Source organism: Hippocampus comes, unplaced genomic scaffold, assembly GCF_001891065.2.
Source record: "Hippocampus comes isolate QL1 unplaced genomic scaffold, H_comes_QL1_v1.1 scaffold46, whole genome shotgun sequence".
Classification (NCBI taxonomy): domain Eukaryota; kingdom Metazoa; phylum Chordata; class Actinopteri; order Syngnathiformes; family Syngnathidae; genus Hippocampus; species Hippocampus comes.
Genome location: NW_017805780.1, coordinates 87,115 through 113,100, shown reverse-complemented (window position 1 = coordinate 113,100; position 25,986 = coordinate 87,115). Strand labels below are relative to the sequence as shown.

The following is a 25,986-nucleotide window of genomic DNA, read 5'->3' as shown; positions in this document are numbered from 1 at the left end:
CAGCGTATGTATGCACGTTCGCAGGGGGAAAAAAAAAAAAAAGAAAGAAAGGCTCGAAATACAACAGCGTGCGAATGTAGCCGGCCTCATATTTGCTTCTGCTGCTTTGGATTCGGCTGAGCAAATGCGCTCTGCAACAAACGTGAACCGTGTCGCTTGATTCGGTCGGGGTACGGGGAGGCGGCGGGGTGGTCCTCAGGAGTTAGAGGGGCTTCCATTTAGTGGGGGGGAGCAGCAATAATAAACTTGTGAGTATGAGAAAAGTGTGTTTTGGCAGGAAACTTGGATGGAAAGTTGTTTTCGCACTGGTCCAACCTACCACAGCAAACAAGAAATGAATAACGACGACAGTAGATAGCTCACAAACTAAAAATCAAGTCTCATGCAGAGTCAAAAGCCAGTTTGTTTGTTTGTTGTTGTTGTTGTTTTTTTTGGAGCTTTTATATTTTGTCAACGAAAACATGATTTCGTATCGAAAGTTCAGCGTGCCCATGAAAGGATCTTGTGTCACGCTTTGTGTTCTATTTTCAGGATCCTGCGCTGACTGACGATTGTTCATCCAGGATTTTCTCTGCCAAGATTTTGACCTCGCTGAAGTGAAATCGGCCGCCATGCCCATCCTGAAGCAGCTGGTGTCCGGCCCCGCTCAGAAGAACCGGCGGTCCCGTAGCGACCTGACCCGGGAGATGATCAGCGCGCCGCTGGGCGACTTCCGCCACACCATGCACGTGGGCCGCAGCGGCGACGCCTTTGGCGACACCTCCTTCCTCAGCTCGCGCTCGGGGGAACCCCCCGCCGATCCCGCCTCCTTCCCCAGCTCCCCCCGTCCGGGCTTGCTGTCGCGCGCCTTCCGCAGCAGCAAGCGCTCCCAGTCCACCACCCGAGTGGACCAGCATCGGGAGCTCCCCCTGGTGGTCTCGGAAGGATCGCCCGCTTACGTTAAGAACGCCATGTCTTTGCCCTTCCTCAACGACGAGGACGCGGGAGACAACGCGGTGGCCGAGAGCCTGTCCCCCAGCCCGATAAGCCAGCACTGCGCCGGCGCTCCCGGTGCCGCCACGGGAAGGCGTTTCCCCGAGCTGGAAGAACTGCGTTTCGGGGAAGCCGGCGAGCTCCCCGAGAGGCGGAGCCCCGCCGCCGCCGGAATGAAGCACGCCGAGTCAGTCATGTCCTTCCACGTCGACCTGGGCCCGTCCATGCTGGGGGACATCCTGGGCGTGATGCAGAAGGACGACGACGACCTCGGCTACGAGGAAGGCAAGAGCAGCGAGGGCCGCGCCTCGCCGCCGCTCAGCGCCCACGGAAGTGATGACGACAACGACGGGAGGAGGACGGTGGCCGTAGCTGAGGAGGAGGAGGAGGAAGCACCCCCGAGGACCGATCCCGAGGTGCCCCACACCCCCCAGTACACCCCGGAGGTCCTCCCCAAACACTTGCGGCACCTGGATAGCTGCTCCGTGTCCAGCTCGGGCTCGGCGGCCCTGGACGACAAGGCCCACGTGTACGCGGCCGACACGGACAGCGCCACCTTCAGCGCGCCGCCCGAAGAGGAGAGCCACTTCTCGTCCTTCCTGGACGACGACGAAGATGACGAGATCCGCGTGTGAGGAAGCGTGGAATGTTGGTGACGTAAGCCAGCATCCCTTGAGAGGGGAGTCGGAGAGTGGGAAGCACGAGCAAGCGGTTTGTCCGCTCTCGCCCTTTGAACGTGGAACATTCCAAAGGACGGACCCCCGGCAAGCCCCCTCCCCTCCTTGAATTTGGCCCATCTCTCATCACTGCAGTACCACCACTCGGGGCGTCTTCTTCGCCGTCGGAACATAAAGGGCAAATGGCCATTTGAGCTGCTGGGCTCCCATGTCGCCGCTTCCTGCCGGCGCAAATTCTTCTGGACTTTTCCGCTTGACGGTAAACAAGAGCCCGATGGTGGACACTTGGCCGTTTAGCACTAAGTGTAAAGCCAGCCGCTTCTGCGCGGAAGCGGCCGTGTGAAAGTGAGATTGTGTTCGTCTTTGGGCGCCGCGAACTTGACACCCGATCAGGATGTGAGAGACGGCGCTCTGGTTTTGCTTGGCATCAGTGTGCTTGCTGACTCCTTCGTGTCTTTGTGTGAATAGTGACATCGGTGGTGTGGCGGGTACTTGCAGTCGACGGGTTCTGGGTTAGAATCTCATTCATGTTCAAACCCGCGCTCGTGTGCATTTTCCACCAATCGGAAGTCAAATATCACCTCCGACCCAATGAAGACTCAATGCAACATCGTTCCAAAAGCATGCCTGGTGGCTCAATGTGAGCAGTCCAGAGTGTATTCCGCCACTCGTTGAAAATGGAGGAATGGATGCTAAAACCGAGGCGTCTCTTTGAGGGAGCATTTTAATTTTTCCCAAGTGGGTGGTGGGATGGAAATTTCGGGGGCAACCAAAACCTGTCACTAGTCAATTAAAAAAAAAAACAAAAAAAAACGCTACTTGAACTGTACTCTGCTCACACACGGACAATCGATTTGAACCCTGTTGCTAACCAAAACAGCAGCACATACCAAAGCATGTCCCGAGCGAGTCTTGTTGTCAAGGAAATCGGCTATTCACCATCTTCTTAAATATTAACAACGATGAGGTGTCCCTCTTTGTTTTGCTTAATTTTGCCATAATTGTCACTTTGGGAAACGTCACAGTCCCCGCATTTGTAAGACCAAAACCAGTCACGTTTTTTTTTTTCCCCCTTCAATAGCGCGCCCCCCCAGGTACGATTTGCAACAACGCGCTGTGAGTTGTAACTTCCTGTCATGACGATTAAGTTTATTGAGTGTCACCGACAGGCCCAATTAAATTTGAATCCGTCTGTATCTGTTCTTATCTTTGTTGGTTTTGTGTTGGTTGGTGTGTATGCAAAAGCAGTGGCAGCAATCAAACATTTGTCGGCAACTTGTGGAGACGTCGCAGCTCGAGTGTTGCGTCACATTTCCAAAAATAAGGATTCCTTGTGCTGCCGCCGCTTGGTGAAATGGTGCCACAAAGTCGTTATTGTTGTTCTTATTCCAGCCCAATTGATTGGGAGACTGTGCCTTCCGAGCATGTTTCAACAAGAGAATCACAAAGTAACTCCCAACACTAAAATGAGTATATCATTCCGGTTGTTTGATGATTTGGTGCGGGTGAAAGGGAGGCGTTTGTCTTTTGCCTTTCTGTCTTTGTCTTGACTGTATATTTACAGCTTTTTTTGTTGTTGTTGTTGATTGCTGTATTAGTCAGAATAACGTATATATTTTTCAATAAAAGAATTTCTGCTCTTTCATCGCTTGATCAGTTACCATTTTTAGCACGCGAGGAGGTGTTTAAGTCCTTGTTTGATGGCGATAGTCAAAAGCCATTTTCTGCAGGTGGCACACTTGAATAAGGAAGGAAGGAAGTCATCGCATTGTGGCCGGATGTGCCTGGTAAGTATGAGCTCATGTCGGCTCCGGGTTGAGGGAGTGTGAGTGAAGAGAGTGGTTGAAGGTTTTACGATCGGACGTAATGAAAAGGTTTGACCTTGACGGTTATCGCCCCGACTGTTTTCCAAGGCAAGAAATTAACTCTGGACACACCCCATACCACATGATCATCACTCACAATCATTTTTTGGGATGACAATCGAGCCTTTGCTTACTTTGATTGTAAGGAGGGGGAAATGCTCTCATTTGGCTCAAGTACCTAAACAGAAAGGTCAGTGTGAAAAAGTTCCGGGGGGGAAAAAAATTTACAGTTGAATGTATCTGCACAAAATTAGGCGGACGGATATGTCAAAGGCACTGTATTCGAAAACGATGCATGGGAAAGTCATTCCTGAATAGGAGGAAGTGGGCCATTTGGATTTGATGCAGCCATTTTGGGCAAACTCCAGGTCTGGTATCGAAGGCTCCTCGGACCGTAGCGAATGTTCCCAAGTGAGCCCCATTTGGAAGCAAGCATTCAATGACGATAAAGGCCATTCTGATTCAATGATTCTGTGAGTACCACTCAGTGGTGTGCGCTGGCGTGAACCATCTCTCAAGCACTTGCTCAACTTTACCATTTACTTTCGATGGAATTGTACTCATTTCTTTCCAACGTTACTTCGCCTTAATTTCAAGTCTTGTAAGTACAGTATTTTACATTTTTTGTCCAAGTAGATTTCATGTCAATGCTACCTGCCTAGATTACAATCCTGTGTAAATAAAGGTGGGTTGTGTTTTTTTAACCAATCAGATTTCACATTGACCACGCTCCACCTTCGCGAAGGCTGCGAGTGACGTTTGCGGTTTTCAGTCCTCTGATTGGTTGATCACAGAAACTCAACTGGGATTCATATTAACGCGCTGGTGTTTACTGGATAAGATAATTGTCGGACAGCATTAAAAAAAATACATAGATCAAGAAACAAAAATGGTCATTGAAATCAAGAATAAATTGTCTGGATTGCTCCCCCCACCCCCAATCTGGAAACGGATTTTTTTGTTGACTATTTTAGCACTCCAGGACTGCAACAATTACCGGTAGTTAGCTTTGACTTCCCTAACACAGCAAGCGAGCTAGCTCCGAGGAGTGAAAGACGATGGATATTTTCTTCATAGAATAAGCATCTGTGGTGAGTACGAAGTGTTCAGGTGATTTTTTAAATGTTTGTTATTTTTTAGAATGTTTCATGTGATAAGATAAATACCGATTGTCAACTGCTCTATTGTGATGTAAAGTTTTGGAGTTGATGAAATGGAAGGTTTAACTAGGTTTTTTATTAATGACGATATTCATCCTCGAATCCACAAAATGGCTCTGTTGCTCTCTACGCGCTGCTTTGTGAAAATATACATGGTTTTGAAAATATACGTGGTTTTGTGTATTTCAAAACACGGCCGTGGTGATGGTATTAAAAGGAGGATTCGGTTAAATTAAGGGCAACTCAAGACCCCCCCCCCCCAATTCTCGCAATATGGTCTATTTGCCCCCACCAGTCCAAGTATGGTATCCTGATGAATATTGCGTTTGTGGAAGGTGAATTAAGCAGATAAATCCATCTATGTCAGAAGGGGCTGCCATTTTGGCCTTCTACCGCCCTCTGCCGTCGACTGAAATTGATGTCAAACTGTCCTCCGGCGCAGCGCATTGGAACGTCACAGATGATTTGTTTTCTGGGTTTGGTCTCGTGGCGTTCTCAACATTCATTTTCTTTGTTACATTCAAATTTGAAGTCGGTATAAACGGTGAATTCCAGTCCAACTCCCTGCCACAGAGAGACACTCCCCCCCCCCCCAGTTAAAAATTCCCCCACGGTCGGGAGTTTGGTGAACACTGACAGCTCAGATGTATTCCCCGTTCAATCGTTCAAGCCCATTTTACTGGGCCTTGCTTTTCATGATGTCACATTACACCAGCCTCCAATTTGTCAACAGGAGCTAAAAATGTCATTTTTCTCAGCTTGGTGATAACAGCAGCCTGTTTCAATTGATTTCTGGCGGTCAATACGCACCAGCTGCGCTATTCGTCGTTCCGTTTGTCGCCGTTATTCTTCTTTTATGCATTGCTCGTTTTTTGTTTTATTGTCTTGTTTGCTCATCTAATTTAGTGTTGGTTGGGTTTTTTTTTTGCCCTCGCCACCCTTTCCAACTTTTTGTTTCAGGAGAGCTTGTGGTCTACTGCCATCTAGTGGCCACAGGGAACTCGTGTCTGGTGGTTTTGGTCGCTTCAAAGGAGGGAGGGGTGTGGCGATTTGGAGGAGCTCACAAATGTCATATGCGAGGGGGTGGTTCGTCATAAATGTTGCATCATTTACTGTAAAATATTGTACTCACACGTGACGCCGTCGGCTTGAAGTATGAGGCAACGGTTTCTTCTTCAGGTTTACAACTAAAAAAAACAAACAAAACAAACAAAAAAAAGAGTCATCGTAACCCGAGTCCACCCACCATGCAGTTGTTTCTTGTCCCGCCCCAAGTCAATGTTCACTTTAGGCTGTAGTTTCCGAGCGCCACCAATGGGTGGCGCGCTCTGCCCTTTTTTTTTTTTAAACGTCAGGAGCCCCCGGCCTGGACACTGGCAAAGCCCCCTTTTGCTGCTAAATTCCATCAGCAGACTGGCGGAGCCCTTCCCGGGACGACGGCACGCCGCAATCTGGAAAGAATTAAACAACCTGCCTGGTGTGCTGTGCAAGCTTTAGAGTGGGGGTGGAATATGAAGGAGAGAAAAAGAGACAGGAAGTGAAAAAGTTGGGTGGGGGGGACACAATACAAGATTGTTCATATACTGCCTTTTTTTTGCCTGGGTTTGCTCTCTATTTTACAGCCCCACACACACACACACACACACACAATCCAGACGGCTCCCCTGGCAACTCCAGCATTTTATTTCTTTTTGAGTTTGCTGCAGCATGTTTGCAAGGCCTTTATTTTAATAGGTCGTAAACAAACAGCAAAAAAAAAAAAAAAATGTGTGTGTGTGTGTGTTTGTTTTCTGGATTTCATCATCACTCTTGAGGGAAAAAAGAAAGCTGTGTACTCAAGCTTGTCTTCAGGACTTCTTGTAGTGTGGGCATCACAAATCAGGTCCCCGTAATGAATTCATATGTGTGCACGCGTGTGTGTATGATGATATTCATCGCTCTTGTGGTCACACATGCATATTTTGGGGACCACAAATCAGGTCCTCATTTCTGGTGTGTCTGTGTGTGTTGTCCATCATTGTTTGGGAAGAAAAAATGTGTTCACATGAAAACATTTTGGGAAAGTACAACTCAAGTCCCCATAATATCATGTAGGTATGTACGTTTGTGTGGGTTAGAAAACTCACCACCCAAAGGGACAAAAATAGTTTGACACAAGCGCATCTTTGGGGCTTCTTGTGCTGTGAGGACCGTAAATCAGGTTCCTGTAATATGGGCTCGTCGGTCCGTGCGTACATTCTTGTATACCTCGCTCTTAGGGACAAACGTCTGCTCTCAGAAGCACATTTTGGGACCACAAATCAGATCCCTGAATTTGGATGCGGGCATCTGTGAAGTTTTTTTTTCATCCTTTTGGTTGTTGTGTTTGCTTTGACTCTGTGCGTCGTGCGCCGTTTTCTGCAGGAGACGAGTCGGAAGGTTCCTGCGCCGCCAGTGCCAAAGCGCCGAGTGTGTGTTTGTGGCCTCTAAGCGAGAGTGATGCAACTTGAGGCCGCCCAGACATTTTTCCCCCCATGTGAGCGTGTCCATGACGTCATGCGCCACTCGGTGAGTACACCATCGAACAGCAAACGTCAAGAATGTGTTGTACAGCCACCAATGAATGGAATCTTCCGGCGTATTGGACTTGCTCATGTTTTATTCAGAACCGAGCCACCCCACCCCCACCCTCGTATCCTCTCGCGCTCGCGTATTGGACTTGCTCATGTTTTATTCAGAACCGAATCGTATCCTCTCGCGCTGTTTTCCAATCCTCTTGGTTAGCTTTAACTGTATTTCAAACTGCGGTGGCGGTTCGAGCTCCTCCGCCGTCGTTTGTCTTTGTCAAAATTCCGCAACGTGGCCAACTTTCATCACCAGATAAAGTTTATCTTTAGGCAGCACTTTGCCACTGCCCCTGCTTTTTTTTTTGTTGTTGTTGTTGTTTTGCTTGCTGGTATTGGCCTCCTTCACGAGTATCGATACCTTGAAATAAGGCCAGACCTGACACAGACACCGAGTAGTGCCCATCCCATCAATTTTTTTCAATTCCCCTTATTACATTTCATTCCCGCTGTCCCGATGGTGTTCCGTCAATTTTCATCACAGTCTTTTTTTTTCCCCACACGGTGAAAAATTCACCTATCCCAAGAAAAGAAACTCGAGCCAGTGCAGTGCCCGTGTTGTCCTCTTCACCTCGGAAAGCCTGCAGACCACACGCGCGCACACGAAAGGGGGAGGGGTGATGACGCCGCTGGCAGATGCAAGTTGAAAAATGAAGTTGACCGGAGCCCCTTTGCGCGTTCCCCTCCGTTCGTCTTCATAGCAACAACGTGCCGTGGTGACGGCTCATGTCTCATCAGCGCTTCCACTATGACTTCAACATTTGGGTCGGGAGTGTGTCATGGCGGTTCCTCCTCGGGGCCCGCCCGAGTGTTGAAATGTCTTTTTCCATGTGGCAAAAATGCAGCTGCGAAACGGCTAAAAATAGCGCTGACGGCGACGGAATGAACGCACACTCACACGTACGCCACGACCGCTCAGTGAGCCGCAGCAATATGTGATCGATATTGTTTTTTGTCGAGGATAAAGAGAAGATGTCTGTGGCTATTGCGTTGCTGTCGGTGTCGCTTTCAGGGTTGGAACGTCACCACGGTGAAGCTCGTTTCATTCGCCTTCCCGTGGCGTTTTCCGCTTGCGGTTAGCATTAAGCTAGCGGGCCAATCCAATATGATAAATGTCAAAAATAGAATAAGACGTTTGTCAAATGAGCTCGCGGGAACTGCGGACTTGCCAATAAAAATCCCCAAGAAGAAGAAGAAGTGAGTCCCGCGAGGCTCCAAGCAGGCCAACAGGGGATGTTGGCGCCACCCCAAGAGCGCGCACAAAGCCTTCCTTGTTTTCCGGCGACACGGCATGCCCGCCGCGCAGCGCCTCGTTGGGGCGCTTGCCAGGAAGTGAGGGATCGCCGGGGGTCGCATCCCATCGGACTTGCGATGACCTTTCAACCTTCAGGCTCTCTTCCTCTTTTTCTTCCTTCGGAGCTGAGTGAGCTCATGACGCATAGCAGGCGGGGGAGAATATACGGCGGGCGGATTTTGAATATCCCGTGATCAGTTTCTGAATGAATGAAGTCTTTTTTTTTTTTTTCCCCACAAATGATCTATCACAGACCTTTGCTGGCTGTGACTGGAAGCAGGGAGGCTCGCTCAGATGATGGCCAGGTGTTGGAGCCGTGAATGAAGTGACGAGAGTGGCGGCAATTCGGCATTTTCCACGAGTTCGATTAGCGATCGACATTTTGTCGATTTTGCGATTGATGTCGCGGACCCAACCGCCAACCGAATCATCACCAACGTGCGCACTTCCTGCGCTGGAATCAATGTCCCGTTTTTCTGTGACGGGGTGGCAATTAAAAGATGTTATTCGATCCGATTTATCGATTCAGTGGGGAAAAAAAAAAAGAATCAACCGATGAATTAGTTCACTATTTGTTGCCGCCCTAGAAATGACTTTATTCACTTCCGACGATCCAAATTTTGCCTCTGGAGTCACAAGTCCTCTTTGGGGCCGATGTGGTTCAAAAGCAAATCCGAGTCATTGCTCCTTCACTAGACTTTCACTTTTGTGGTCTCCGACCTGCAAAGCCTCCAAACACAACGGGGCCACAAGAAAAACAGTCAACATCACCCACCGCTTTGAAGCCGGCCAAGGAGCGGACAAACAAAAGCCCGAATGACAAACACATGGCATCGATTTATGGAGGGATCAGCTGGAACACCCCCCCCCACCCCTTACAAACCCCGCCCCCAGCCCTCTCAACGGTGTCTGGCTCAGCCCTGGGGGAGGCCCGCTCGGAGTGTGGATCACGGGGCCCTTCAAAAAGCGGCCGACGCCCACTGCGCTCCAGCCCCGTTTTCAAGTCCGCTCTTCACGTCGTCACCCGCCGCTTGTTTTCTCTCCGCAGCCACACCCTCAGTGTGTGATTTAGAACGCAGCTGGACCGTTTCACAAAGTAGTTCATCACTTTTCGTACCCTCCCTAGTTGACTTTTACAAGCGTCGCGAATGCGGGAGAAGGTACAAACTGTTACCTTCAAGGAGGGGAGGCCAAACGTTTGCCTACAGAAAAACGGAAGGATAAAAGGGCCGCAAAATTCGGGTCAAGAAAGCAATTCGAGCTGGTTTGCGTTGATCATTCGCTTTCTGTTCAAGGTGTTAAGGCAAATTTTTCCAAGTGGCCAACAGCCACGATCTCACGAGATCGATCGGGTTGTGCACTTAACAGCGGCCGAACACCATGTCCATATTCAGAACCCCCCAAACCAAAAACTGAAGTGAGGTGACCATTTTCAAACAGTTACTTGAGGATCGTTCATGCCATGTCGAATTGGAGGCTCAAGCTACAAGCTCCGGGCGGCGGCCAGCACATCCGCCTCACGATTCTGAGGTTGAAGATTTGAATCTTGACCTTCCCGCGCGGCGTTTGGACGAACATTGTTGTCATGTGGATTCTCATCGGGCAAAATGGCGGTCCATCAGATGCTTTGTCGCAGCGTGGATTGACGATACGATTCAGTGGAATTGCCGCCACTCCTCGTGCGCCCGCTTTGATATGCTGTACTCATATCAAGCATTCTATGCGGAGGATAAATAATCCATGACTGCCATTGCTGCTATAATCGCTGTTTGCCTTTGCGGGTTAACGCATCGATGATATCGAGCGGGAACGTGAAGCTAGCGGACCGAAAGACGAAGCTACGTCGTCCTTTTCAAAGCACAACGTCTAAATTCTCTTTGTTTTATGCTTGGTTTAATGGACTATCATGTCGAAACTTGACATGGCCTTTTTGGGGTTCGTGGTGGTGGTGGCCGACCGCAAAAAGCCATCAGAGGAAAATAGCGAGAGACCGGACGTTGCTTGGGCGCGTAGGCTCCACGTGAGGAACGGGCGTTTGAGGAGGATGCGCCCAATGGATAAATCAGAGCCGGCGGGAGGAGCGGAACAAAAGGAGGCATGCTTAGGTAATCATCCTGCGCTTTCTCCAGCTGGGCCGCTGCTCCGGGGCCTCCGCCGGGAAGCGAAGAAAGGCGGGAGAGGAGGGCGTTAGTGTGCACCGCTCTCGCGATGTAGATCTTCCTCTCCCCGCCCCCAGCGGCGTTTACAACCGGCGACGCGCAAGTTGGCCGCTTTGCGCCCGCACTGTAGGGTAGTGTACGACGGAACGCCATGCGGCGCGGGTCAAATGTTGCTCCAGTTCGAGGAGTACCTCCAAAACACGTTTGTCATCAATGGGACGCAACTTTCACTCGCTGAACGAATGGATGGAAAGGCTCCCGAGTCCCGCCCTCAGTCATCGGATTACATTTTGGCCACACGCGGCACCGTCGTCCTCGGCAGTCGAATAACTCCCAAATACAAAGTACGGCAGACGCTGGAAATGGCGGTGCCGGATTTAAAAAAACCAAAAAACGGAGCTGAGTCACTCTTCAGATTTTCAGCTGAATGAAAGCAGCCGACTTGCGTGTCCACTTCTGCTAAAAGTCCAACCATGTCAGCATTCCCGCTCGTACTTGGAATGTCCTTGCGGTCTGATGATTCCCCAACCCCGCTCTTCCAGCAAGAAGCAGGACTGCTTCTTCCTTCATTTTTGACATTTCTGTACGGGCCGGAGAGATTCACCAATCCAACGCACGACCGCAAGAATCAACAAGTGTCGTTGGAAACCTCCCAGAGCTGACAACCCCCCCGACTCCCCTTTACACAAGCGGTGGCATTTCTTTGCCGGCTGCATCATGATCAAGCGTGAGTGGAAAAAGTCTGTGTGTGTGTCTCCCCGACTTGTGCGTTTCCAACCAAGGTTGATGATGACGTAGCCTGCGTGTTGGCTATTCAGCCCAACATTTGAAGATGACAAAAACAACGTCCCCTCAGTCAGGATAAAAGAGATGAACGCTTGATCTGAACGCCCTTTTTTTGCCGATTGAGAAAAGAAAACGAAATCTTGGCCGGACATTTCTGGATTTCGACAAAGCCGGAGATTGTGAATTTTGCCCATCCCCGCCCCTCCCTCGGGAAGCGCAGCTTTCTCCCATTGAAACGTTCCATACAACCCGGGCAAAATGCCGTCAAAATATTTTTGGGGTGTTGAATCACAAAAAAAAAAAAAAAAAGAAGAATCTTTTTGTCTGTGTTTTTTTGACCACATCCGCATCAGTTTCCATCGTCTGAGATTTTGCTGGATCATCTTTGAGCACATTTCTAGATTATGACCAAAAAAGATTCATCAGGCAAAGTGGTTCACTTTGCAACCCGAACACAAGGCCTTCTTTTTTCGACAAGAAGCCAACCGTTGTGCTGTTTCATCAATGCGACTTTTCTCTCCCTTTGAAGCCTCAATTGAAGTTCATTTCCATTCGGGTTCCAGATGAGCTCAGGACAGGCACTGACAAATTTGAATCCCTCCATTTTTCTGTAGGCGGCCCTCTGACGCAAAACTTTGGCTGCCCCTGTGTCGGGAGTTTGCACTTGGATTACACTCGCCGCTTCATCTTTATTCACAATGAATGATGACACCTGGGTGAACATTTTGGAATTGTCCTGGCTTGAACTGAAATATTGTCTTGGAGTTGCTTGGTACCTCCGAACTTGGAATAGCCCACACAAAAAGGACAAGCTTGAAAGCCGGAACCAGAAATGAATCAAGAAAAACTTGATTGATGTGATGATGTCTGCAGTTTTACTCAACGCGTTTTTCCAGGGAAATAGCGAAGCAAAAAAAAATTTTCTCCGGACATTTCTGTATTTTGACATAAAATGGGACATTTTGTGCTTGATTTGATCAATGTCATCAATCAAGGTTAACCTCAACACGGAAGAATATCCTGAAAACAACAACTGCTGCCTTTGATTAAGTGTCCCCATCCCCCACGCTTGTGCAAACAGGGCTGCTCCACGCGTGATTTCTCCGTTTATACACCGTACGCATACTGTATCCTGTAATATATGTGTGTGTGTGTGTGTGTGTGCGTGTATATATATATATATATATATATATATATATATATATATATATACACACATATACATACACGCACAGATAGCATATGGCGTGGTATTTGGATGGCTGCATTCCTTTGCTTTCATTCTCAGCGTTCTTGGGCGCTCAAATGGCCACACCCTTTCCCTCGGAGGAGCTGAAGCGGGACACATGTTGGGTGGAGGTGGGAAAGGGGGAATGGCGTTAGAGTAGGGGAGGGGGGGGGGGCTGGTCAGGTCTCTCATCTGGAACGCATCAAGCGTCCCAAAGCATCCCAACATCCCTCATCAGGCCGGGATGGGAGTGGCGACCCGTCCCGAAGGCTGCACAGGCGTCCGTCCAGCTGTTGCTTCTTCACACGCGCATGGACGCGGATAGGCTGGAGACATTGCACATGTCAACTGGTGGGCACCAATCCCGCATGCCCCCAGGCCCCCTCCTTCATTGGAGGTGATGATGGGCGACATCTGCTCTTTTATGGGCCTCTTGGACACATCTTGAATGATGAACGTCGACAGCTGCTTCGTTGATACTTCAACATGGAACGACCATTTTCCCATCCTTTTGTGGCGTTCTCGTGCAGCTTTCGTGTTTACAGTCACAACGCGCGAGCATTCAGTAGCAGACGCAGACACCTTCTTCAAACTTGATTTGGCCATCCAGCTTGTTGGACTAGAGAAGTGAAACATGCAATAGTCTTCTCAAGGCGCATTGACGGTAAAGTGCAATGGTCAGCCCCGACGTTTACATGGAAAGCTGCCACCAAAAGTTTCTTGAAAAGAAAGTTTTGCCCAGCACATTCCTGTTTTGACAAAAAAGGTTTGTTTATCACGTCATATATTTTGGTGCTAAAAACACCATTTTTGTTTTTGGGGGGAAATGACAATTTTCCTATTGAAACGTGACATATTATCTTTTTTTTTTTTTTCCAGAAAAAAACTTTCCTGTGCAGATTCCACCTTCTCAAGACTCGAGTGTGTGACCAGTGCAGCGTATTTTAAGGCTGTGTCCACTCCCGCAATGGTGCAGCCCTCCCTCTCGCAGGTCCGCCGCCCGTCTGCGCACTTCGACAAAATATACCCACGTGGGATCTGAGGCTGTATTTTGTCACCACCAACTTGAAGGAAAAAGCAATGTTTTGCAATCGAGGCATTAGGTCTTGAGGAAAATGCTTTCAGTTGTGAGGGGCGTGTTACATTTTGCCAAGAAAGCAGGAATTGATAGGGCTTAAAAAAAGTCCACTGTATATTTTACTTCATGCCGTGTTTAGCTGGAACATCACCAAATTTTGTCACAAAAAACAAAACATTTTTTAAACAAAACAAAAAAAAAACCTGTGTCTTATTTAAAAGAAAAAAGGGGTGGGGGTAGAAATTGCAATTGAATTCTTCTGGGAAAGCACCTTGTTTTCCCGCCGCGAATTCGGAAAAGAGTCAAGAATGGTGTGTGCTGTCATGTAAAGCGAGAGAGAAGCCAGATGAGGAGGGAGTAAAAGCGCTGTATCGATGTGGCGGCCCATTGAAAAACACTGATGCCGTTGTTGCACCCCCACCATGGAATGCAGCAATGCACTTGGGTGGGTGGGGCGTGGGGGGCATTGTGTGGATGGAGGCCGGATGCCCAGCCAAATATTGTCTAGTCTCAGCTTCAACTTCACAGCACTAAATCTGTCCTTGCGTCTGTACTTTTTGACTTAAGTGCGAGAGTAGAATCAGTCTCAGTACTCGCGCTTGGCCAGTCCAAAGTAGTGCCTGTGAGGACTTTTGCCAACCTCTGGCCAGTAACGTACAATCTCTGTGTGAAAGAGGCGCGAGTGCCCATTGTGGGCACGCACGCGGCTGCTCGCTGTCAAAAGAAGACGTGCACACTACTGGGAGAGGCCGCGAGCCTGCCTGGAATTTAAAAAAAACACCTTCTGATAACGAGCTGACAAGAGTTGATTTTTCTTCCCTGGGAGTTGTAGTTGGGTTTAAGGTGTCGATTTCAAAACAATTTGGAGGAGGAGGAGGAGGAGGAATTCCAAACAGCCCGGAATGTATCTCAGGAGAGGGGAGCGCTGCTTGAATTCCATCGCAACGCCTTTGCAGCCACTCGGACCGTGAGGTCATGGGCTGGCCGGCCCTGGCGGGATGACGCGGCCTCAAACAGGAAGCCAGCGGCTAATGGCGAGCACATGTTGGGGATCAGCCCGCTGGCGCATCACGTAAGAGGCGCTCGCGGCGTCTGTGTCAGATTTACTGTGTTGTCGCGGCCTGGGAGGGAGGCTCCCGCCATTGCTCAGCGCAGAGAAATGAAAGCCCCGCCCCGCCCCGCTCGGACCAGGCCATCCGATTCAACGCCCGGGCCGCTCGGCCCTTTCGTTGCGCTCGCCGCAGTGCCAGTCTTCGGCTTTTAAAGCGCACCAAGCCGGTGTGTGGATCTGGTGTTGTCGAGTGGGAACGGTTCTCGGGAAGCCCTCCGATATGGGTTCCACTCCTGCCGCCTTCCCTCAGACGTGGTTTTGCCGGATGTTATCCGATAGCCGCTCAGTGGCGAAACGCAAACACGAAAAGACGAGCGCGGCGAGGCTGGGCCCTGGGTACGGACCGATGCCACGCATGTTTGCGTCCTGCAAAGCCGAGAAGACATTCAGAATGTCTTCGCTCACAAAAGTAAACGGGTGGACGTGCTGGAAAACTCAATTTCCCTTCCTGCAAAACGGCCGTCGTTTCAGCATTACGGATTGTCAGGGGTCACTGGGGCATCCTGTCATTCCTTCCTATTCCCAAAAGTAACACAGTCCAGCTCATAGAACTCGCCATTAGGTCGAAGGAATCTCAGTGCGCCGAGCGTCCAGCTACGTTCAAAGCCCACATCCCAACTGTCTAAGCCGGTGAGGCTCTGGGCCCGGGAGATCCTGCGGACGCAACAGAGCCACGCGCACAAACCGGAAAGTGGAAAGCCGAAAACGCGTCTGGAGCGTCTTTGTCAATGGAGGGCGCGCTCGGTGACATGCGTTGGAAAATTTGGCTCAAATCCATTCAAATGACCCGAGTGACCCGTAGCCAGCGAAAATGCCGTCGTTTGGCAGGGGGATTCCACAGGTGAAGGGTCACCGGGGTGTTTCGTCATTCTTTCCCAAAGCCAATGCAGCCCAGTCCAGCTGTTCCACTAAGACACTGCAGCTTGATCCAAAGTCCCAATTCCAAACTGTCGAAACCACAGCTGTTAAACTCCTTTTTGTCGCGGGCCACCTTTTAGTCACCGTTTCCCTTGGAGGGCCGTTATGACTGAAACCATGTCAAGAAGTCCAGAATAACGGTTGATTCAACTCTTGTTTCAGTTACTATCGCGAGGGGTTTGGTAACACGAAAATGCTCTTATTTATCAGATATGAGAATTGAAAATTTTGGTTGACATTTTAGAAAGCATCGTGGAAGTTGACATTCGCGGGCCATGTAAAATGATGTGGCGGGCCAGATCTGGCCCCCGGGCCTTGGCTTTGACGCCAGTGGTCAAGGCCATCCCGCCAAGGGCTAGCGCAATTGCAGAAAACTCAGAACAACCGGGACTGTCCTGTACTTGGAGACCCAACAATCGGGGTCCAGAATGAGGCTGGACATTCTTGACCACACTTGGCGTTCTTCCATTCATTTGGGCCTAAGTGGAGCATTTTTCTTCTCCTCTGGTTCAAGTCAGAAAGGGCCAGATTAGCGGCTATCTCTAAAAAGACGATCCCCAACGATTATCTGGCGGAATGAGGTGTACGACGAGTCATTATCTTCTCCCCGATTTCGATTTGCGATCGGCCGGCTAGCGGTCCGGGGCGCGCTCTTGTCCAAAGTCAGCTAGGTTCAACTCCATCTCACATGTGGACCAGTGGCATAGAAAATGGATGGATGGCCGGAGCGTTTCCGAGGGCAAACTTTGTACGTTTCTGGGCAACACCGAGTTGCGCTGAGCCCAGGACTCGGCTGACTGCGACAGTTGGGAAGCAACCTGAAGCTCACGCTGTGACTGGGATCCACGGCGACAACATTGGCAAGTTGTTCCCCGCCTAAGCGAGCAGTCTTAGCCGAGCTTCTTCCACGACTACGACGACTCAACTTGAATTTTCCAACAGTCTGAATGCACGTGGTACCGTGTTGCCTCTCACGGGTCAGTCGCGGGATGACACTCATCTGCTTTGAAGAACTAGCTACGATATCAAAAATGGTTTTGGGTGCCCGGCTTTCACTGTGCTTGTACTTGCGTGCCTTGAAACCGAGGCCCCAAAGAGAATATGTCTGGATCGTCTCAGCGAGCGCACGTGACGCTTCACTCGGACGCAGTAAGCGACTGAGCAGAAGTACGTCTGCGTGACCCGCGAGTGACTGCCGTACGCTTTCCAAAGGTGAAGGATGAGCGACTCATTCCGCTCTTGCGTCCTCGTTCCGGCTCCGTTCTGCTGAGACAATTGCAGCCCGATTCCAAACCGTCTGCTCCTTTCCCCCAAGGGCTCCGTTGGCAGATGCAGAATCCGCAGATAGAGATCCGGCGAAACTCTCGACATTGCCTTGGTGATCGGAGTTGTCAAAGCCTGCTGATTACAAGTCAAAACTCAGCTCGACCCTCCGCTTACTGTACCGTGTGCACCTCCGATCAAGAGTCCCATCAGGAGTTGCGACAGAGGAAACCTTTTCGTCTGGGATGTTTGACTTTGAAAGCAACGGCGAAGGGTCACGGGGCGTTCCGTCATTCCTCGGTATTCCCTCGAGTCAGACAGCCCGGTCCAGCTGCTCGGTGAGCTCAGTTAGGCCTTCATCCAAAGCCCAGCTGAAAGCTCGACTCCACTCTTGCAGGCGGACGCCAGATCAAAAGGCATCATTCTCGCTCGCCTTGCATGGGCCTCCTTGCCTTCAGGTTGAACTCCGTTCTCACGCCGCCACCTAACCCGAATTTGCGAGTCTGAAGGTGCCGCCCTTTCTCATTTCGCCGACCGTTACAGTTACACTGACCCATTTACGGTTTAGAAACACAATTCTCGGCCACGAATATCAAAACAGTCTGTGAAAAAAAAGAGTCAATGCGGCCTTAACTGCTTCTTGTGCCGATCTCACACCATTGTGGAAAATAAATAAATTTACACAAGTTCGGTGCGCGGCGTTCATAACCGAGCAGGGTCGTCTCATATGTCAGTACCTTTGTCAAGGCAGGAGCCCGCGTATGCTAAAATAATTGCCTGGAATTTGAGCTCCCAGCATTGGCCTTCTGCTTTTTATTCTTTCTTTCTTCAGGCTTGCAGAATTGGCCTCCACTTGACGTAGGAGCGCGTTGGGAAACCGGTGAATGTTTGGCCTTGCGCAGGAGAAAGATGTGCGGCTCCACCGAAGCTTGTCGCACCTTTCCCTGAACCGCAGCTGGAGAGCCAGATTCTCCCTGGGATGGGAGGTGAGCTCGATCCATCGCATCCCGGCTGATTTTAGACGAGAGGTGGGATGCGCCCCGGACTGGTCACCAGCGCCGCAAAGCAGATGCAGGCAAGGCAAGGCAACTGTGTTTCGAGGTCACCGTCTCAACGCTGGGCAAGCACAGAGAGAGAGAGAGAGAGAGAGAGCTCAACGTTCATTGCCGACAAATTCCGCACGTGAGCCGCCGAGATTGGAATCCAAAACCAGTCGCCACTTTGTACGAGGGCCTCCGTGACCTTCCGTGGGATGCAAATACTATCGGCGTGGCCTCCCAGAGGAGGAATCTAAAGTCGGGCCAATTCTTGGCGTTCCCACTGAAAGTCCAGCTGTTTGGCCGAAGACCTCCTCGGTGCATCTTCGGTTCGGCCTGGATCCCAAATCCAATCTGGCAGCTGCGGTAACCTCGTACGGACCCTCGTGCAGGTGGAGACTCCAGGCCAAAACTCTGACTCATGTCAGCTCAGCGCAAGACGCGCGTTACACACACTCGTGACAGGATTCTCACCATTGACTGAATGGCGGTCTTGGTATTGCAGCAACCGCAAGTCCGGTCCGGTGGCGCTCGCAGATTCGGATGGGCGGCGCTTCGTCGTAACCGGGACTTTCCCGGATAACCTCCTCCGACGTGCTTCGGTTTTGGGTCAGTTATTTTGCTTGAGGTCATCTTTTCAACGGAACTGAAAGCACTTTTGCGCAAACAAAAAGAGAGTGAGAATGAGAGAAAGTACTCTTTGTGAGGCATCCGACGAGCACGCTCATGTGTCAAAGTCCCACGATAAGTTAAGGCGTGCCGGCTTCAGATTTCGCCGCACAATGACTCTGACTTTTTAGTTACTTCCAGACGTGTTTTGCTGTGGAGCGATTGTGTTGTCAGTCAGTGGAGTTGGTGGGGGTGCGAAAAAAAAGAACGCTTTTCATACTGTGGGCAAAAGCATGAACAATAGCTTTGAGCAACAAATCACGGAGTCAAATGTTTTATTTGATGCCACAAAACGTCCTCTTTCATTCTACAGTATTTGTATGTATTCCCCAAAATGCAACGTTTTCTCATTTTTGGCCCAGATGAGGGTTTTTTTTTTCCCCCTGCGGTTTCCCTTGCCCTCCAAGGGTTCATGGGGAGGTCGTCAATATTTGTCAACTCTGCCCACGTGAAGCCCTTGGAGACTTTCTGTGATGAATGGCGAGTTCAATCAATTCGACTTGACTCCTTGGTGCGCCGCTTGTGTTTGCACTCTTCCCCTCTTTTCTGGATGTGCGTCGAATTGCGTCAGTGCGTTGCATCGCGTTTCACATGCCACCGCCAGCTGTACCGGGAGGGCGCAGGGCACCGTCTCGACCCAAGCAGGCAAGCACCCACGGCCAGTCTGGCCAGCGCTGCGCACGTTCCTCGCCTGTTTACAAACACGCACGCGCCGCCGCAATCCACCCGGTGAGCCGCTGGTTCCAAGCAGAGAAGCGCCAGCAGGCTCCAAAAGTGACTTTGAGCCACTCCTGTTTTGTTTTGGGGCCTTGCCATGCAGGAATGTGCTGCGGATCGACGACGTCACTCTGCTAACGTCGGCGTAGCGTGACCAAAACACGATGCGGCGAGTTAACTCCCACGTGTTGGCGCAACCCACCTCTTTCGTTTTTATTTTTTTCTGGGAGAGAGCAACAAGGCGTTGTGGACATTCCCCCGGGGGGGCCTCCGAAGGGCTGGCCCGCTGCTAGACATGTGTACTCGATAAAGGTTGAGCAGCCAGCACCATCAGCTGGACACGCCGTACGTGGGCCCGTTGAAGGACTACTCTGTTGGACGTACATGTCCTCGATGAATGTTAACTCCAGTGAACCTCGGCTATTTGCGTTCATTCTTTTTTTTCCTCTGGAATCGCTCCTCTCGTCAGTTACTCACTGAAAGAGTCACCCAGTTTGCAGTTGATGTGCTCTTTCTATGGAATGCCACAACGTAGCCCTGCTAATAGGAACGTATGAACCGTGTCAAGGAAGTTTGTCGACCTAGCTAAGGTCTTTGTATTTTCAGGGAGGCGCTAAGTTTAGCCTGGGTCGTTAGCGGAAGTGACAGTCTTCCCCGTGTGTGTGTGTGTGTGTGTGTGTGTGTGTGTGTGTGTGTGTGTGTGTGTTTGTATTCGTCGTGCCACATGCGCACATTTGGCACAATTTCTCGAAATCAAATCATCTGTAATATCTCCGTTCAACGCACATGCACCCACATGCACATTCGCCCACATTAGACACCAGAGGCTGAAAACTGCTCGTGTTCAAGGCTCACTTGGAGGGGGGGGGGGGTCGCTTCAAAATAAAACTTAATGTTAAATTTCAGGCATGGGCGCTTGACACTTTTCCATGTAGTCATGATCAAGATGCCCAGTCGATTGGTAAAACTGGTGGCTGTGGCTATTTTTTCCCCCTCCCTCCCGCTCCCTCTAAATTTGCAAGCGGCCAAATAGGTGCACTCTATACCAACAAAGCCATGCCTAATAACAATGGCATTTGAGGGTTTGGCTCATACAAATGTGTTTTTAATGGAAGTGCAATCATGAAGAACGCAGAGGAACACGCAAATCCTTTTGAGTGCCATCCAGATGAGTCGCTCGGGCGGGAAGAGGAGTTTACTTACTATGGGGGGGCAAGTAGTAGTAGTGGATTGGAGTGGCGTATGCTCCGTGATGACGTGCAGGGTCCTGTAGGGCGGTGTTCTCCGGCCCAGAAAAAGTGCGATTGGGGCGTGAGAGCCACATCTGGAGTAGCAGCGAGCGAGGAAGACGAAGGCGCTCGAGTTCGACGGGAGCAAAGACCTCAACCATTTTCTCTCGCCCCCGCACCTTCCCTCCACGGAAACGTTGTCTTTTTGTAAGTTTGGACTATTTTTACGACTTTTTGTTTCGTTTTATTCCCGTGTTGTTGTTGTTGCTTTTCTCCTAACCAAGCAACAGGAACCTCGCCTCCTCTCTCTGGACTTGAACTCGAACTCTTCGGACGTTTTTAAATTAATAGACGGACGGTTTGAGGCGCTGTTTTGTGGTTAAATAAAAATGCTTGTTAAAAAGTTTCCATCGTCGGTTTCGTGTTTCCACGCAGACTCCTGAACGGGCGCCACCGCTTTTTTCCGCTTCAAAACTTGGGACCATCTCTGATTTAGACCTTCCCCTTGACGTCGTTACTTACATTATCAGATTTTCCCACCTCGACGCAAGAGTACGAACGGAAAGAAACACTTAAAACACGACATTTCCCCGTAGTTTGCACTTTTTACGTTGGCGACGTAAGAGGATACTTGTCGAAGTAAACATTGCGGTCGGTGACCACAAGTAAGGAAATGTCGCCGTCTATCGTCGGAGACCCGCAAGTGCTGTTACTTTTTTTTCCCCCCTCCTCCTCATGTACATCACACCAATGTCACCTAAAATGTCTTCTTCTGTTTGTTCCCTGGAAGAAATACTTGAAAATGCTGCTCATCCTGCTTGGAGTGCTCATTTTGCACCTGATCATCCTCATCCTTCTCATTGTGTCCACAGCAGCAAGTGTAAGTCCGCATTCTTGGATTTCTTCTACTCTTGATGACGTCTTTAAGCGAAATTTGATTAACTCTCTTCGGCGTATTCTGTTTAGTTGTTCCCTTCAGAATGAAAGTAGGACTCACACTGCTCACTTTATTACGTTTCGAACATATACTATTCATTCTTTTTAGCAATAGTATAATCATTTATGATCGTGTGCTACGGGTCTTTTAAAAGGTGCCCTGCATTTTAGGATCATTTAGAAAGCGTTGATTTAGACATTTCTGAATATTTGTGAACGGTTGCTGTATTCTATGCGATGCTGTACATTTTTATGATGGTGTAGCAGTTCCTTAAAAGTCTTCGGATGAGACTTCTGCCTCGTGCGTCACTTTATTTCAGATGTGTTTTGGAATATATTTGCTTGGTCTAATCGAACATGTGGTTGTCCGCACTTCTTGCGCTGGCGTGGCGTCGTGAAAACACGTCGGTGGTGTCGTGATGACCAGGCCTGGACTGTCGGTGGCAATGTCAGCAAGGACCTGTGGTACAACTGCCTGACCAATGATGTCATCTACCAGTGCACTCCAGCCAGCGATGAAGGTTTGCAAGTGAAAACGCAAACGCGTGTGCGTACGGGTGACGATGTACTACGTTGTGCCTGCCAGACTGGATCCAGGCGGTGCAGGCCCTGATGATCCTGGCCGTGCTCTTCTGCTTCTTCTCGCTGGTGGCCTTCGTCTTCCAGCTGTTCAAACTGGTGAAGGGCGGTCGCTTCTTCTTCACCGCCATCTTCCAGATCTTGGCCAGTGAGTACTCGCTCGTGTGTCAAAGCAGACTTGGGCGAGGTCGCCCGGTTTCCTGACAAGTGTGAAGCGCCTCGTTTTTCACTCTTCGAGGCCACCGTACGCAGACAAAGTCAACCAAGCAAGGCAACGCATTCAGATAGTTTCCAAAAAAAAATCATAAAGAGAATAATAATCTTTATGTCGTCGCAGGCAGATGATGCACATTAAACGCAAATTGAAAAAATTCGGCACATGAATAGGGAAATAGAAAGAGTACTGCTGTGACTACATCACTGCTAATTGACATCATTTAGACACGGGTGCAGGCCAAATGAACACATCAAAGTAACAATGAACAACCCAGTCATTTAAGCTATCCACACTGGATGTATAAAAACATAAATCCGGTCAGTCAGCCAATAATGGAGTACAGAGGCGCCTTGCGATATGAGTGTCCTGACTTAAGCATTCTTGGAAATGCAGGCTGTCGTTCAGACGATTTCCGTCAAACAAAGAGAATTACACGTCGTCCGTGTATATGCCACATAACCTTGCCTTACAGTCCGTTAGCTGAATGCGAATGCAGAAAGGGAAACAACCGAGACGGGCTAACAAACACAGCATCCGTTTTGCAGTCGATATACTTCTTGAACCAAGAGACATGGAAACACAAACGTCGGCGCGACACATGATTACAGACAAGATAACCGCACTCTCAGTGCTTTGTCTTTTTGCATCGTATGTTGGCATTAAGCTAGCGGACTTTTGTTAGTTATTAGTGTCGGTAATTCTCTTTAAGTTTTACAGTAACCTTCAACCGGAAGTGACTTGAAGCAAGCGTTTTAGCCTTTTTTTTGAAGAAGAAGAATCGTTCATTGTCTACTAGGATTACATTTTTCCCCCCTTAATATTGTGATCGCGATTACATTTGCTATTTTTATATATTTTTTACAAGGTCCTCTTCCCTTGTAGTTTTTTTTTTTTTTTTTGACAAACACAACAACGGCTTCATGAATTCTCTCAAAGGAGTTGTCAGATTGCAATGACAATGCAAACAAATCAGTGGCGCGAGCATTTCATGAAACAATGACACGTAAATGTGGGCTGCACTTCTTAAGCTTATCCAGAGCCTTCCCAAAGGAATATTCTTAAAATGGATTCCTTTGCGATTTCAAAATTGCCTGCTACTACGTTGCAATGTGGATTTGAATGCAATGACGTGTTCAGCCCTACCGCAGACTGTGACGAAAGCATCAACAAAACATGTGGTCCTCTCTCCGCTGATCCCAGGTCTGTTTGTGATGTGCGGCGCCATCATCTACACGGTGATGCGGACGGACGACTTGCCCGGAGCGCAGTTCGGCTACGCCTACGTGCTGGCCTGGGTGGCGTTCCCGCTCTGCCTCATCAGCGGCCTCATTTACATCGTGCTGCGGAAGAAGGAGTGAGGGAGGCAAAGCGCGGCGGAAGAACACAACGGGGGAGGACGAAGAGCGCGAGGAGGGAGAGGAGGCGTCGCACTGTGCCTACTGCCCACAGACCAACACCAAACGAACTGACATCACGACGAGAGCGCACGCGTCGCCCAATTGCGTGTCGCGTTCCAAAGTACAAGAGATGTACATAGCGTCTGTGGTTTTTAGACATATTTATAGCATTTTTACATTTACGTGTTGTACATAGTGTTGTTAACATTGTCTCCTCGTTGTTAAGAAGAGTGTGTGTCTCTCACACGTCATGCAGCTGTGCCAAAGAAGTGTCGCTTTGTTCGCCAGATATTATGCTTCCTGTTTTTTTGTCTATTTTTTTTTCTTTTATGCTTTGAATAATGTGCCTTAGTTTTTAAAAAAAGATGTTCTTCCTGAAGGAATGCTTAGCAATTTTTCAAATGTTTTTTTCTGTAACTTGATACTCGAAATGAAGATGTTGCATTTTGATAAAATGGTGCCTTTTTTTTTTTTACTATTCTTGAAATGTGTAACCTCTTTCATGTCTGTATCTACTCAGCAAGCGTGTCATTCCTGTGATTCATTCGTTTCAAGTATTGTCAGTATTCTTCTAAATAAACCTTCACTGATTAAAAACAAGTTATGGTGTTATAAAAGTTGTCTAATTCATTTCAAGTTGGAATGCTTTAAATCTGTTTAGAAATGTGCAACGACAACGTAAAATGTCTCCACTGTTGTGGTGATGATTCATGTTCAATGTTCCCTTTTCATTGACGGGATGCGTTTTGACTGTGCTGTAGTTCTCCCTTCCGACTTAGGGTGTCGCTGTTTCATCACCGAGGCGAGTGCGATCGAGCGGACCGCCCGAAGAAGAGCAGACGCGGCCACTTTGAAATCGAATGACAAATGTTTGTTTCAACAACGATGACCAAAATGGCCGCCAAGCCCCAAAGCCCCAGTTTTAACTGCTTTAAGTCGAAAGCAAGTTGTCTCAGTACTCAGTGAAGAGTTTTGAAGACACGTCAAAACAATCGATCAGGGCACGAAGAAGGCAACGTGCTCCGGTGTATTTTTTCTTCCTGTCGAGAAAATGACGATTTTTAGTTCCTCGTTTTTCTTACCAGAGCGATGCAACATGAAATACAACCTCGTGGAAGGTAAGAGATGATGAAAATTGAGTTGATTATCTTGCAAGTGTACAAGTGGCCCAAATTGAAGAGCCATCTAAGTTCAGGTTCCGTCGGAACAGAGTTTTATGTCATCGTGACTAGCATTCAATGACTGTTGGGAAAGGCTCCAGCACACCCATCGACCCACTTAAGGATATCGGAAAGGTGAAGGAAACCAGGGAGAATGGAATCAAAGCATTTCCAAACGTAATGACTGCTTCTGGCCACCAGAGAGGGCCATCGACACACGTTTGAAAGCAATTGGCCCTTTTTTTATTTTGGAACCTCACAAAGTATAAATACAGTATATTTAAAAAAACGCATTCTCTCGATTGTTCACTGACATACGTGTTGAACAAATTTGCAGCTCTAACATTCATGCTAAAAATGTCAACCTTTCCCCGTACCGGGTTTCCTGTTCAAAACGCACAATAACAGTGAAGCAGTATGACATTAATCTCCTCGCGCCAGCGCTCACGAGTTGGCACCAGTGTGGATTATTAAAAGAGGATTCTACCCGTGATCAAAAGCACTTTTAGATGCGTTACACTTTTGAGCATCAGTGACAAACTTGGAGAATTTTGAGCTGCCAAAATTAGACACCAGGCTGAATTTAAAGTGCATGCGAAGAATATTGTGCCTGGGGCATCATGATTTTGTCCCTTGCTGATCTATTACGTCTGCTCACAAAGAACACTCTCTAGTTTCTTATGGTTGTGCCCCAAAAACAAACAAACAAACAAACAAACAAACAATCGCACACGATCAAAAAGGTTCACTGAGAAAACAGTTGGTCACACAATGCATCATCTGCAATCTCGTTGTGGCCGCAAGTTTGTCCCTTGCTCAATTCGTCCCATCTTCAGGCCCGCCTTAAGATGGAAAGCTATTTGGCATCGTGTAGACAAACTGCGTTGTGAGGACGAGGAAAACATTTTAAAAGTGAACAATAAAACAAAAA

General features: G+C 48.9%; 2 protein-coding genes and 1 long non-coding RNA gene across 3 annotated transcripts; all 3 read left to right on the top strand.

The window, feature by feature from the left end:
* The first annotated feature begins 493 nt into the window (after nucleotides 1–493).
* Nucleotides 494–1,628, top strand: LOC109524757 (cdc42 effector protein 4-like). The gene has a single exon (XM_019884849.1). The coding sequence runs from the start codon at nucleotides 612–614 to the stop codon at nucleotides 1,605–1,607; it is 996 nt and encodes a 331-aa protein (XP_019740408.1). The 5' UTR covers nucleotides 494–611; the 3' UTR covers nucleotides 1,608–1,628.
* An 8,880-nt stretch (nucleotides 1,629–10,508) lies between these two features.
* On the top strand, nucleotides 10,509–14,600 carry LOC109524767 (uncharacterized). Its single transcript, XR_002170006.1, has 2 exons — nucleotides 10,509–10,676; nucleotides 13,644–14,600. It is a non-coding gene; the product is annotated as an uncharacterized LOC109524767 (long non-coding RNA).
* Nucleotides 14,601–20,798: 6,198 nt separating this feature from the next.
* On the top strand, nucleotides 20,799–24,495 carry LOC109524766 (peripheral myelin protein 22-like). Its single transcript, XM_019884858.1, has 5 exons — nucleotides 20,799–20,973; nucleotides 21,557–21,646; nucleotides 22,130–22,223; nucleotides 22,289–22,429; nucleotides 23,699–24,495. Exons 2-5 carry the CDS (start codon nucleotides 21,569–21,571, stop codon nucleotides 23,854–23,856), a joined length of 471 nt encoding a protein of 156 aa, XP_019740417.1. The 5' UTR covers nucleotides 20,799–20,973; nucleotides 21,557–21,568; the 3' UTR covers nucleotides 23,857–24,495.
* The last annotated feature ends 1,491 nt before the right edge of the window (nucleotides 24,496–25,986 follow it).